General features: G+C 38.1%; 1 protein-coding gene across 2 annotated transcripts in view; it reads right to left on the minus strand.

Moving 5' to 3' along the window:
• LOC140552343 (connector enhancer of kinase suppressor of ras 2) overlaps positions 1–14,729 on the minus strand; it is a 49,468-nt gene that overhangs the window by 19,001 nt on the left and 15,738 nt on the right. For both annotated transcript variants that reach the window (XM_072676570.1, XM_072676562.1), the window contains exons 4-10: positions 13,782–13,869; positions 13,112–13,153; positions 11,358–11,477; positions 10,782–10,841; positions 10,625–10,693; positions 4,691–4,837; positions 912–1,042 (exon numbers count right to left, since the gene is read on the minus strand). In XM_072676570.1, the coding sequence (XP_072532671.1) occupies positions 912–1,042; positions 4,691–4,837; positions 10,625–10,693; positions 10,782–10,841; positions 11,358–11,477; positions 13,112–13,153; positions 13,782–13,869 (657 nt within the window). The remainder of the gene's footprint in view (positions 1–911; positions 1,043–4,690; positions 4,838–10,624; positions 10,694–10,781; positions 10,842–11,357; positions 11,478–13,111; positions 13,154–13,781; positions 13,870–14,729) is intronic.

Raw genomic sequence — 14,729 nt, forward strand, 5'->3', positions numbered from 1 at the left:
ATAAAGAGCTGTCCACAATACTACAAGACCAGCCATCTTTTATTTCATTTCATTTTCAGGTTTTTCAGTTTAAGGTAAAAAGCAGAAACACAGTTTCAACAGAAAATGACACCAGCTTCTGCACCTAAATCAGACGTCACCCTTTATAATGACTATTCTCTTCAGGAGACCCACTTTTAGTGTTTCTGCAGAAATCTACAGGATATGTTTCCACACCTCCAAAGTTCAATCTTTCAGGTTTTCAGACCGTTTTCAAACACATTTAATGATGCTGAGGTCTGGACTCTGGAATGGTCAATCCGTTCTTCTAAAATAATCAGCAGCTTGATTAATTATTTGATGCATCTATTGGCTTTTTGCTTTTTTTCAGTAAGAGCTTTTCAAACAGCTCCATATCCTTTTTAAAAGCACAAACACTTGTGGATTTGTTCAGATCTGAAGCAAGAGTGAAGCTTTTATGTCCTTTCTCTCAAAGATGAAAGTGCTGTTTCTCTGATGGGGAAATTTTGGGAGTTTTGTAAGAGACTGTTGGGTTTCCCATTTTCCCTAGATTTTAAAAGACACGTTCCCCTCTCTCCTTACGCTTATGCTTCCTTATTTCTAATGTCCTCAGAAATATCTCCTGAAAAATTCCTAGTCATAAACTTGGGGTGGTCATGGGGTGGTCCCAAGCTTCTACCTATGCAAATGTTTCATGTAATTTCAGCTGTCTTGCGTTCAACTTACCATTGTGTAAGATTATGTGTAAATGGAGCAAATATAAGCTGCAAGATAGCTACCTAGTATGTGTCCCGCGTGAGCTAACTTGTGGCTAGTGCCATTGGCTTTGTAAACTAACTTTCTCAAACTTTTAAAAGTTCTGCACCACTTTCCAAACTCCAGTTTTAAACATAGTGTGTATAAGTGTGTACCTGTGTCCAAATACAGGGGACAGTATGAACACATCGTGTCCTACAGGTGTGTCCAAACCAGGTGACACGCCAAGGGATACCAAAGTACTGGGTGGCGTTGGTGACTCACTGCACGGACTGGTGGAGAGGGGCTGTCAGTCAAACACACAGACACAGAAACACAAAGTGGCAAAACACAATATTAAATATTGACCTACATTAACTCAGCCATGTTGGCATGTTGAACGCTTCCTTTAAAATCAGGTCAACATGTGGCTCAAAAGGTTTTTTTTCTACCCATATGACTGCCTTCTTTGCCGTTTGCTATTTTTGACGGGATTTCAGCACCCCGCAACACCGTGACCCTTTATTTGTGTTGTCCCACATATCTATACATTTACTGATTATCTATAAAAAGTGATTAACCAACACTCTGACAGTCGTAAACCGTTGTTAAGAGGCTCACATACAGTGATGTTAAGCAGCTTCTTTGAGAGAACAGACAGGATAAACACTTCAAAACAGCTGCTAACATCTGCTGCATGTCATAGCTGCTCCATGTCTCGTCTAACTTTCTGGTGAGTCAGATAAATCAAAGGCCAACTGAAGTAAAATTATGTAAACTTAAAGAGTCAGGCATGTAAAAACCCCACAAAATCCAAACCAATAAGCAAATCAATGGGTTTTCAACCAGATGTGTACAGACTGCTTAAGCTTGCTGTTGCCCCCTATAGGTACGTAAACATATATTCACTATAGTCAGAACAAAATCTAGGGCCAGATTTACAAAAAGGTTTTAAATCGAAAATAATTATCATAATAATAATAATAAGAAGAAGAAGAAGAAGAAGAAGATAAAAGATACTTTAAGAATTTTATAAAAAATGTTCTTAAGATTTGTTTTTTTTTTAAGTAGGTTGTTTGTAATATACCAAGTGATGTTGTATTTTATAGCTTACATTGACCAAAGTGAGTTTAACACATATTTAAGTGGTTAAGTTTTCATTATTCAGTTAAATCTGTGCAAAACAGGGAAAACCTGCATCAAACTAACTACTTCAGTAGACAGGAGCTAAAAGTGACAGTAGAAACAGCCAAGGAAAAAGAAATCCTATAGATTTGTCCTATAGAAAAAATATGATGTCTGAAAGACATTATTTTCCTTATGTAGACACCAAGGTACTGAAAATAGCTTCTCCACTTTTAATCTGGTTAAATTAGACATCATTTTAGTAATTTATCTATTTAAACTTATAATTATAGAGATATAATATGTGAACTGTCTGAAAGTACATTAATATTATATTAATATTAAGAATATAGAATTGTTCTTAATGTATCTTAAGAAAAAGTCAAATAAAACTCCTGAAAATTTCAATCAGTTTTTTATAAGCATTACAATGTCTCTTAATTTTTTTCTTAAATATATAGTTTTTAAAAAGCACATATTTGAGGACTTTCGGTAATGTGACTCCTTAGATCTTCAAAATGCCAACTTTGCAGAAGAAGCAAAAAATCTTTCAATGTCCATTCATCAGACGATGTTAAGGACAACAGAATGTTAGGGTCTGTTTTCCTTTTTAAAAAGTTAGAAACAATAGTTACAAATAGTTTCGATGCCAATGATATAATACAACACCCTACAGTAACACACTCTAACAATACTAACCCACACTGCCATTCATCAACACACTCACTATCACTGCTACAGCTTACTGGAGTCTACACATAACCACACACATACATACACACATGCACACACACACATATACGCACACACACATCTATATCAGCACTGACGGTGAGGGCATGTGTATCTACATATGCATTTAAGCCAGCTGATAGTTCACCTACACACACATGCTACAAGACCTTGAGCAAAAAAAGAGAAGTACAGGACCAACTGAGAACATTTAGATCAGGCTCAGGCAGAGCATAGCAACAAGCAACCCTAGCAACAAGAATATCCCTAGCAACAGAGAAATACTATAAGTTGTATCTCACATTGATGCTGTCAGCATGTGTATAAATGTCTGTTAATGTGTGTAAAACTATATTATATGAATGAAAATGAACCAGTTGCACATATGACACTAGTGAAGGTGTGGCCAAGAATATTCACACCCAGGAATAAGCAAGTCTGTCTGTATACCCTCAATGGGGTTCAGGTCTGGAGTCTGTGGTGGCCAATCCATGTGTGAAAATGATGTCTCAGGCTCCCTGATCTACTCTTTCACAGTTTGAGCCCGATGAGTCCTGGCATTGTCATCTTGGAATCTACTCGTGCCATCAAGGAAGAACAAATCCATTGATGGAATAACCTGGTCATTCAGTATATTCAGGTAGCCAGCTGATCTGAGCTGACCTCATTCTTTGGACACATAACGTTGCTAAACCGAGACCTGAACAACTGCAGCAACCCCAGATCAAAGGAGTGCCCTCACAGGCTTGTACGGTAGGCCCTAGGCATGATGGAACAGTGTAAATCTGGACTCATCAGACCACATGATCTTCTTCCAATCTTTATGCTCCCTAGTAAGATTTCTTTCCGACCACATTCCTTCCTCGAAGAGGAAGTTTCCCCGCTGTCATTCACTTCATAATAATGTGTTGGACAATCCTACCCAGTTTTAGTAGTTTCAGCTATCTCCTTAGATGTGTTCTCTGCTTGATACATGTCAGTAATTTGACCCTTCTGAAACAGATTAACATCTTTCCACAACAGGCTGTGTCTTTCAATATGGTTGTTTAACAAACTGCAACAGTTAGAGTTTAATAACTTGTTGCCAGCTGACACATAATCACCCATGCAGTAAGGTAGTGTAGTATTTTTATGAATTACATTTTATAAATGATTTTAGTTTTATTGGTTTAGTTATATTAAACCCATTTTCCAATATTGTTTAAATGAAGATTGCATGTTCATGTGTTTAAATATATTAAAAAAGACAAAGGGGTGTCCTATTTTTTTCACATTATATCATTAAAAGGCAGGCACTGGGGGGAATGTGCAGCCAAGACTGTGCATTTACACTTGTGTTAGTGTTAGTGAGGTTAGGATATGGGGTGTTTACCCCCATACCCCCCCCCCTCCCACCTTATCCCCAACTCCCCAACGCATCCCAAAAGTATTGGATGGAGCACCACAATTCCAGAGAGCATCACATTAGGCATGGTGCCAATAGGTTCATGTTCATCTGCTTCTGAGAGTCCTATTTTATTGGCAAGATTTCTCTACAGGGACTAGATAAGACAAGCTGTGTGTGTGTGCAACAGTACTTCAGTGTCACCAATGGGTGCAACTTAAAGTAGCTGAATGCCTTCATTAGAACAGGTGTCCACAAACATTTGGACATATTATGTAGATGTAACACATTACCCTATTTAACAAGTGGGCTCCTTTTTCAGTCCAGATACAGCCCAATTTTTACCAAGCCCTCTCGTAGACATGAATTTGCACATGCAAAGGCACACCCACATGACTGCACACACAAACATACACACACTCCCCCTTTCTTATGCATCGTGACTCCGATGATGCTGACACACGTGGACCTGCCTATGTCTGTCGAAGATGTGTAACCACGGCAACTACAGAACTCAAGGCGTCATGGCAACAAGCCAAGAAGTAATACACACACACACACATGCACACACAAGTCCGAGTACAGCACTTGCACATGTACTGTACACATGCATAAAGATACACATTTTAAAGCCATGTCTACAGCACACACAGTCACTTAAACACACAACTTGGGTGTGAGGGTTTTTACACACACACACACACACACACACACCTGTAGTGCAAGGGGTTTCCAGCGGGTGTTTTTGAGCAGGCCAGAGGTGGAGCTGAGTGTGTTCTGAGGCCGTTTCTTCAGTGTGAGAATGACTCCGCTCGGATCTTCACGAAGAGAATTCACCAGATTCTTCAACTGCCACCCAACCTGAGAGAGAGAGAGAGAGAGAGAGAGAGAGAGAGAGAGAGATTGAGAAAGGCCCGCTGCTTTCTGATTAAGTTCAGACTGCTCTCCACTCTCCCAAAAACTGCACAGAAAGCGGATCTACAGAACGAACACCCAGACAGTCAAACACAGTGGCAAAATTAATCAAAATATCCATGTCAGAGATTTCCAGTCAAATTTGGCTAGTTTCAATAGGCAGATGTGGGTGAAATTGTCAGGCCATGGGGTGTATTTTTATGTACTTATATAAAGTACATCACAACATTTTTACACTGACAACCTTTTTATATTTACTTCCAAATATACATCTATATGGATATGGAAGTCAATGTAAAAAAGATGTTATCATTTTGGAGCATTTCTACTTTGTAGTCCATTCATGACACAAAAAATTCCAATTATATCAAAAAGTTAAAAACTGTGAAAATAGAGCTAGAAGGCTTTTGTGTGACAGTGACAATACACAGCTATACATGTACACAGATCATCATTATCCTGCAAAAAACCCTGATCTCCATTTTGACACAATGTGAATCAGACAGTTATTCTTTATATTCTTGAAATTAGAATTCTGACGTTACCGATTGTGTCCACTCTCACTCAAAATATTGTGACACCTGCTAACTCATTGTTTCCCTTGGAATCAATGGTAATAAAAATATTGTATCCTGCTTTTGTTGGAGTAACTGATTTGATTGCATTCAGTGACATGAGCGTTAGTGAGGTCAGAAGGTTGGGTAGTCACCACCCCTGTCCTCATCCCCAACTCCTCATCTCATTCTATAAGTATTGGTTGAAGCACCATCATTTCAGAGAACACAGTCCCACTGCTCCACAACTCAGTACTGGGGGGCTTTATACCCATCTAGCCCACACCTAACCACATTAGCTCATATAAATTTTAGGCTAGTTTTAGGATATTAGATATTTTTTTTCTGGACATGGCAACCCTGATGTCCACTAATTAACTGTTATTTTTAGATCATATTGAGGAACTGTCCGAGACCTTCAGCTTTTTTTTATATTTCTTTATATTCATCATTTTTTCACATGACTTTTAATTTTTTTATTCTCACTCTAAAGAGTCATTTTCTATATTTTGTTATCCTAAGCATGGTTTCAGTAAACTAGTTCATCATAGTGTCACTTCACACAGTATTTTACTGAGCTGTACGGGTTCATAGTTGCCATGTAAGTCCCAGTAAACAGCACATAATGTCCTCAACATCCTTTTTTTATCTCAAAAACTGATAACTTGACTGTAACAACAAAGGATTCACACATGCAGAATAGTTTTTTCAATACCCTCGCATGGTTTTTCACTTGCGAAACTGAAACTGTAAACATGAAAGTTATATAAGCCCTCCACTCTAGACCTCACTGCATTTTGCAATAATTTATCAGCTTCCGCTCTCACATGAGCCTCCCACTAATGTCCTGTAGACTGCATTGGATGTCATACGGCCAGGCCAGGTCTTAGCAGGATTTCACCACCAACTTGTGTTCACACTGAAACCTTTCCCATTTCACTATCAGTAAATACCCCCATAAAAGTGCATACACAAACAGGGTTTTAGTCAGTGACTCAGGAAGAGAACAGCGACTCTTAATGGCCTGCCCACTGTTACGCCTGCAAAATCCCGCTACAGCCTATTGCCAGGTGGCCATTTCATCCTGGTTGGCTGGCCAATTTGTGTCGTTCTTGGATAATCCTGTGAGTACAATAAATAATCCCCACAAAACCACATGATCCACTGGGACTTTCATGTCGTGTCTGACTGCAGGCCATTCTATTTTTTTTACGAGTAGAGAGACTAGAGTTTTAAAGCCAGTTCCTTAATGTGAGAGAGCCGAGCGTTTTACAAGACTGCACTGGGGCGTTACAGGAGAATAATGGATTGCATGCACTGACTGATTCATATCTGAGATCAGTCTTTCTTTCTCCCCCTTGTTGTTCTGTTGATGCCCTATTTACTTCTCTAGCTTTATAATAATTGAGCATTTTCCTTGTCAACCATTAAGTATTATAATTGTGAGAGCAATTCCAGACATGTAAATAACAACATTTTATTACATTAATCATTCATTTATTCATCTTCTTATCTGGGACTGAATCCTACCTTGAAACCCTGAATAGACTACACCCTGGGCAGGGCAAACACACCTTTTCACTTACACCTAGGGGCAATTTAACATAGCTACAAAAATCCACCTATAAGCATGTTTTTGGGAGGTGGGAGGAGACAAGAATCCTCAAACCCACAAGCTCGACCAAAGTCTGCAACTGACCACAAGGATAAAGAAATGGCTTTACGATCAGATTAGAAACTCAGACACAACTGGGTATTCCAACATGACAATGACCTCAAGTGCACATCAACAGTGATTATGGAATGAATAAAGCAGGCTAACATTAAGCTTTTGGAATGGCCTTCTTAAAGTCCTGACCTCAAATATGTGTATTGTGTCTAAAAGTCCAGATCTGCTTCTGCCAGAAGTATCTGGTCATAGTACAACTTGCTAAAGGACGTTTAACCAAAAAACAGGTGCACTGTACGTATATCTTTTTATGATGTATGCTTCTTTTTTTCTTGTACAATATATGTCTAAATGCTTGTACACACTGCTGCAAATAAATGCATTCAGTGACTTTAAGTTGCATCCATTGCTGACACAGATGTGCAAAAGCACACACACAGCTCGTCTAGTCCCTGTAAAGAAGTACTGCCAATAGAACAGGACTCTCTGGAGCAGACAAACCTATTGGCACCATGCCTAATGCGAGGCGTGGGCTAGAGGGACCAGAGGCGTGGGCAAGAGTTGGTTATTTTTACCAACCCCTCATTCTCCTGCAACACCAAACTGCCTCTGAATCTGAATACAGAGAAAGTTCCCCACTGCTGCTGCAGGTCCAGTGTTCACTGATTAAAAACCTTCTGGACCCGTATGAAGGAGAGCACTCTAACTAGGTAGTCAGTCATTGCCCGTCTTGTGTGATTAGTGCGACGGGTACCCATAGCAACAGTGAACCAATGAGGGATAGCAGCAGAATGACAGATCACTCCTGAGATGTGCACACGTGAAAACAGGCCTAGTCAATAAACAATCAGTAACCTGACTATCAAACATACCAGAGGAAGAATTTGACAGCCTTGCTGGATGCAGTTAACAGCCTCGCCTTGCTTCATCAGGCACATATTCTGCATCATTCTCTGTATCGGGAATTTACCCTACCCTCACTAGAGTAGACTCCACTGAATTCAAATTCAAATTATCAAACAAATCCACAGTGAACATTAATCATTTGCTGTCTCTTGCCTGTACAGGATGCTGACTGCACTGCGTAACAGTAAAGAACACTCTCAGTCTGTAATCATCATAAGAGTCCTGTAAAAGTTGAGCTCATCATAAAAGGTACATTAGTGTTTCATTCTGAGGCCAAATAACAGTGTTTTTGATGGGTGTGAAAAATCACATTTGGCGCCAATTGAGGCCCCATCTAGTTTTTGAAGAAGACGATGAGGAAGAGATGTGAGGATTGCTCAGCTACACAGGGTCACCTGACTCTGCAGTGTCTTCTTCCAAAACTAGATGGTGCCCAAATTGTGGCTGCAGAATACTGCTTTGCATACAGACAGAATGTCGCCAGTCTGGCAATTTTTTTATTGTATCTGACTCAAAAAGTAACATGTAACAAAAGCAGAAGAAAGACTTTTAACACCACTAACCGGATACCCCTCTTGAGAGTGCATCACTCAGCCCAGTACAGTGAGTATCAGCAGAGCTAGCAAAGACAGCTAATGACACTTTGAGCTCCACAGTGCAGTTCTGCTTGGGAATTCACATGATCTCTCAGCTGATGTTTGGACTTTCACAGTGTTTTAAATGTGGTTCATTCCAAAATGCAGTACACATTGCAGGTGTGATACGATGATGCTTTACCAAGGTAGACTGAAAAGGTGAAAGTGGGATCCAGTCCCACACACAATATCGGCAATCGGTCGACCTTACTAAAAAACTGGGGTTTCAGCACCAAAAACACTGTAACACTGTAAAACACTCTATTACTTACTGTTTACACATTGAAGAACAACTTAAATGCTGAATGAATAAATGCATTTATTATTATTATTATGCATATATTATTATTATTATTATTATTATTAATAATAATAATAATAATAATAATAATAATAATATGTAGTTCACATATTTTAGGATATACAGGACATCAGTGCAAATGCCATGCCCCCGATAGCAGTTTAACAAAACTAGCCTTGCCTAGTCTTGTATTTGCCTGCTTGTTTGTTGTGGCAGGTCCAACATGGGACGACTTTTCCTACACTTTTTTCCTATTCAGCTCGTTCTGTGGTGTTGTGTAACACTGCAGTGTTGTCAGTGTATTGATTAAATAAGAGCGTGAAGGGAGGGGTGAGAAAGTGAGAGATAGAGGAAGACTCGGAGTGTGGAAAAAGAGGCAAACAAGGAGAAACAGAGGCAGAAAAAAGAAAGACTAAAAGAGAAAAAGTGGAAAAAAGAAGCAGAGAGTAAGCAAGCGAGAGAACCAGCATATAGCTCCTCTCTCACACACACGACTGAGTCCATTTTCTAATCGATGGCAGTACAACACCTCAGGGCATCGTGGGTAAATGGGGTCGCACATTCATGCGCCGCTGCAGGCCGGCAGCTTTGCGAGAACGGACTCTCATTTTCCATCCGATCACACGGCTAAGAATAGCAGCAATCACTTTATCGGAATCAGTTTAAAAGCTTTGCTTTGGGGCTCACCCACATGTGAAGACACTGATTATTTTTCACAAGTGTTGCGATGACGTTTAGAATAAGGCTGATTCTTTACTTCTGTTTATGGCTGGTTTGTGTGTTGGACCTTGCCATAATTGCATATTTTCCTCCTTGGGGAAACTAATTAAAACAGTTGTGATTCATGCAGTTAAAAAGAAATTCAATATTTAAAAATATTTTAATATTGAGTATTTTATTGATTCAGCCAATCAAATAACACACAGATGTCTGTATATCTGGATGCTTTTATTTTCACCTTTATTTTTGCTTTTTTCTTGCTGTTCTCTAGCATTCTCATTTAGTGTATTCCTTGTTTATGTGTTGCTGTATACCAAACAGCAATTATGTACTGATTATTTTATTACAGTTCAAGGTTCCTGATTCTGAGATTTGTGGCCCATTTTTGGCACCCAAACATGCAGTGTTAGTCATTAATATGTATGAGCTCATTAGCATGTGTGTTTTGACTGTTTAAAAAAAATCCAGTGGTAAAGAGGCAGGGGTGCCTCCACTGCTAAGGTTCACAAATCTACCCCAATGCCCCCATTTTACTAATGTAAAATGTAAAGACATTTTATGTTTGTTTTGTTATATACTCCTTATACTGTTTAAACGAAGATCAAAGGTCCACTTGTTTAAATATCTTAAACTTTTTTTCACACATGACTGTAAATGAGATATAGTCTCTAACTGCATAGTAGCAAAGTCTAGCTATGATGGAGGCGTTCCTGAGAAAGGTGACCAGGGATATTGTACTGTAAATTACAGTGTGTTGTGTTGTAGTTCTTTAATATTATAATTCTATATAATTTATATGTCTGGATATGAAGTACTGTAATTGGTGCTTGAGGAAAATATAACTGTTCCTGCATGTGTACTATTTTTAGAAAATAAGCCCCAAAAACTGCAAAACCACACTCCATACACAGAGATACCTGGTGCACAAACATCTGGAGTAATACACACCACAGTCTGGTGGTTCACTTGAATGACCTCATCGCCTGCATGAATCTTCTTACACAGATCAGCAGGAGACTACAGGGAAAGAACGAGACAGAGAGGGTGAGTAAATGAGATACTTCTAATATTTACAAAAGAATGGAGAACAGAACATTATACTTACATTCTCTGTAGTGCCTGTTATAACATGGAGACCATCATAAGTGGATTTAATATACATCCCCTGAGAGAAAGAGACAGAGAGAGAGATAATGAATGTGTGTTGCTAGTACTGTACCGGGCTGTTAATTGTTGCCTAGCCATCTCAAGTTGACCAGCATAGGGTAGGTTTTTATTTGAGTTGGTTCAGCTGGTATACAAACTGGTTGAACAGCATGACCTGCATCACCAAGCTGGTGGACCAGCGTGACCAGCATTGCCAAGTTGGTTGACCAGCATGACCAACAAGACCAAACTGGTCGACCAGCATGACCAGCATTACATGCATTATCAAGCTGGACAACCAGCATGACCAAAATCACATGCATACACCAGCTTACTTACTAGAACAGGGTGTGTTTTCACCTGGATGACCAGACTTTCAACTACAAAGACCATCCAATACCAGCTTAGACCATCCAAAACCAGCTACCAGCAAAATGTGGTCTTGAGCTGGATTCTTCAGCAGGGCTGTTTTCTGTTTTACATAAATGTTATCTTTAAAAAAAAAATACTTTTAACATTATTAGTATTTACTCACTAGGCCTTCATTTGGCATGACATTGGTCAGGTGAACGACCTCCAGGTGGGCGGACTGTGACACCAGGGAATCAGATGACAGAGAGATGATGTGCTCACAGATACCTGAAAGTGTCTTACACTATGAGAAAGAGACAGAGAGACAGAGAGAGAAAGAGAGAGAGAGCTGTATGATGAACATTGGGGATATACATTTCTAGCTTCTGAACAATTCAGTACTGTGGTCAGAATAAAGCATTTGTTCTTTGCAATTTTACAGACATAATTTTTTCAATATTTTACATAACTATATCCATCCAAAGGGGATCAAAAGGGAATGTACATCTTACAAGAGAGGCGTTTTTTTAAAAGGATTTTTCTGACTGGGTTGGTAGGGATTGTGCCCTAATTGTGAGTCTAATAATCCATAACAGATTCCACAGAAGTTCTAACCAATCACTGTAGAAAACATAGAGGCCTGGATTCCATTCCCTTCGTTTCTATAGAAATGAAGTCAAAATTGTTCGCCATGTTCTCAAATTTGCAACCAGAGTCTGTACAGAGACTGAGTAGAGACCAGAGGTGAAGGCAGATTCTTAAACTACCTTAAACCACCTTCATTGAACTAACGCGAGAAAAGCAATAAACGAACTAAGTGCAGAAGCATTTTCCCCCTGGACACCCAGTTTATCCACTAATTGTAATGTTTCTACAGCAAAAGCTCATGTAAGCTCATGAAGCTCATGTAAGTTCCACTACAACTTATATATATATATATTTATATATATATATATATATATATAATATCTGCCAGATTCAAATCATGTAAAAATGTGAAAAAAGTAAGCTGAAGATGAACAGCTCTCAAAAAAGCAGTTAAAGATGAAACATTCTTTCCAACATTTTAATCGAGGTAAATGTGTTATTCATGAAAAAAGTGAAAAAAGAAAGAAATTGCTACCAATTTTAACTAGTACATTCACATTTATGGGATTAAGCTTTAAGACTTATTCAGAGTGACTTACAAGGTGGGCTAATGTAGTGTTCAGAGTCTTGCCAAAGAACTCTTATTGGTGTAGTGCAGCATAGTCTCCCAGAATAATAGGACAATAGGACAGTGTACAAATATGACCTTCATATAAGAGTAATCAGAAGAAAACCACCAGACATTTTCAAAGAAATATCTAATTAAAACTGATGCATGTTTGGAAAAAAAGCTGAAGAATTTCTTTGAAACAAGTGTTAAGTATGGTAATGAATCATCATAATGGCACATAACAGGAGAGGCTGGTCAGAGGACATCAAAAAGGCACTTTAGGCAGTGCTTTGTTGACATCACAAAAAAACACTAACTAGAGAGACGATTCTGATGACATCACAATGGCACATAATGAGAGAAGTTGCTCTAATGGCATCCCAATGGTCTATAACTAGAGAGAGGCTATTTTGATGACTTCACAAAGACACCTCACTAGATATGCTGCTCTGATGACATCACAGTGCTCCATAACAAGAGCGGCTGCTTTGATGATGGTCCAATGAGCAAAAACTAGGCTCTGATGACATCACAAAGGCACTTAAAAGGAAAGGCTGCTCTGATGACAATAGTCCATAACTCAATACTGACAGACTCATAGTCACTCAGGGAGAGATCATAAGTAATAGAGTCCTTAGGCCTTACACTCACACATACACACACAAACACACATACAGCAATTGGCTGACAGCATACATGTGGTTGCATATGTGTGTGTGTCTGTCTGTAGAGATACTCACCACATGTAGTATCTTGTTTTCTGTTTCATACACAGTACAGTCCTGAAACACATGCATTATTATTAGATACATTTTATTACAGTTTATTACGTACTACAGTAATACAAGTATCCAATACTTATACATTATTATACCACAGTTAGTTCTGACCTCACAGTTTGATGGGCTGGGACGTAATGTAAGTAACATAAGTGCAAGCATCTCCCAATAATGGCACTCCATATGAATCTCTGCATTAGTCTGCTTTTGCTGCCTGTAAACTAGCTATGACTACCAGCCTTTACAAAACTAACAGCCAAACTTTCTTTTTTATGTGTTTTTGTGTCTCAAAATCTGATAATTATTAATAACAGAACTAGAACTGTGGTAGCATTGAAGTCATATGTAACAGGTCATGCTGTAGCATGATTTATTGACACTGGTGTGCTCATTAGTATAGCACTCCCTGTCAGGTATTTTTATGTGTTTTATAATCTTCTGCACTCTTTCAGTGTTGAAATATGTATTAAAGTTGATGCCGACAGAATGTTAACAGAACTATATCATATTATAAACTATATAATTGTTCAATAATCATGACCTGCAAACGTACCCACCCACACACACACAAAGACACCCATACAGACACTCGCATATGCACACATAAACACAAACATGCTCTCACACACACCTGTTGTACTATGGTGGTTAACTCGAGACAGAGTTGGACAATGTTGTTCTTCAGCACCGAATATTCAGTCACACTGACAAACGGTGACCTGAAAACGAAAGACACACACACACGCACAAACACACGCACACACACACATACACACAGGTGAGGGTTCTTATTAAGCAGGTATACACACATTTACATTTTAACATAATTAAATACAAAATTATTCATATGTAGATTTTTACTTCAAATGAATGCTTAATGACTAAAATTTTATGTACTAAAGTTATAGATAAAGGTGTATACTACAACCTAGTAGTTACTCATAGTAGTTGCTGAATCATTCATAGTAGATATTGAATAATTCATAGTATATGCAAATTATTTGTACTAATTACTGAAAGAATAATAACTCATAGTGAAGTTATATTAATAGTTACTTGCTCTATAAATGATAGTATTTACTAAATATGTAATGTCTAGTAATTTATAGTAAACTCAATCATTAATAGCTCTAATAAATAGATTTATATTTATACTATTATTATTATTTAGTATATTATTTCTATTATTACAATATTTAATAGGATGTGCTGAAAGATTCATAGTGGTCACGGCATTATTTATATTGGGGACTGAATTATTTGTAAAGATAATTAAGTTCATAGCAGATATTGAATAATTCATAGTAGCAACTAAATAAGTCATAACGGATACTAATCAGTTCATAATAGAATAAGTCATAGTAGTTTCTGAATCATTTATAGTAGTAAATAAAGTAGTAATAAATGTATAGTGACCACTGAAAAAGTAATAACTACTCAGTAAATTTGCAGTAATTGCTTTATGAACGTAGTCTCTAAACAAAATAATTAATAGCAGTCATGAAGTAATTCATTGTAAATACTAAACAATAGGTCTTAAGATTCATAACTGAATATTAAGAATGAAAAGTTCAGGAAT

Source organism: Salminus brasiliensis, chromosome 1 (genome assembly GCF_030463535.1).
Source record: "Salminus brasiliensis chromosome 1, fSalBra1.hap2, whole genome shotgun sequence".
Lineage (NCBI taxonomy): Eukaryota > Metazoa > Chordata > Actinopteri > Characiformes > Bryconidae > Salminus > Salminus brasiliensis.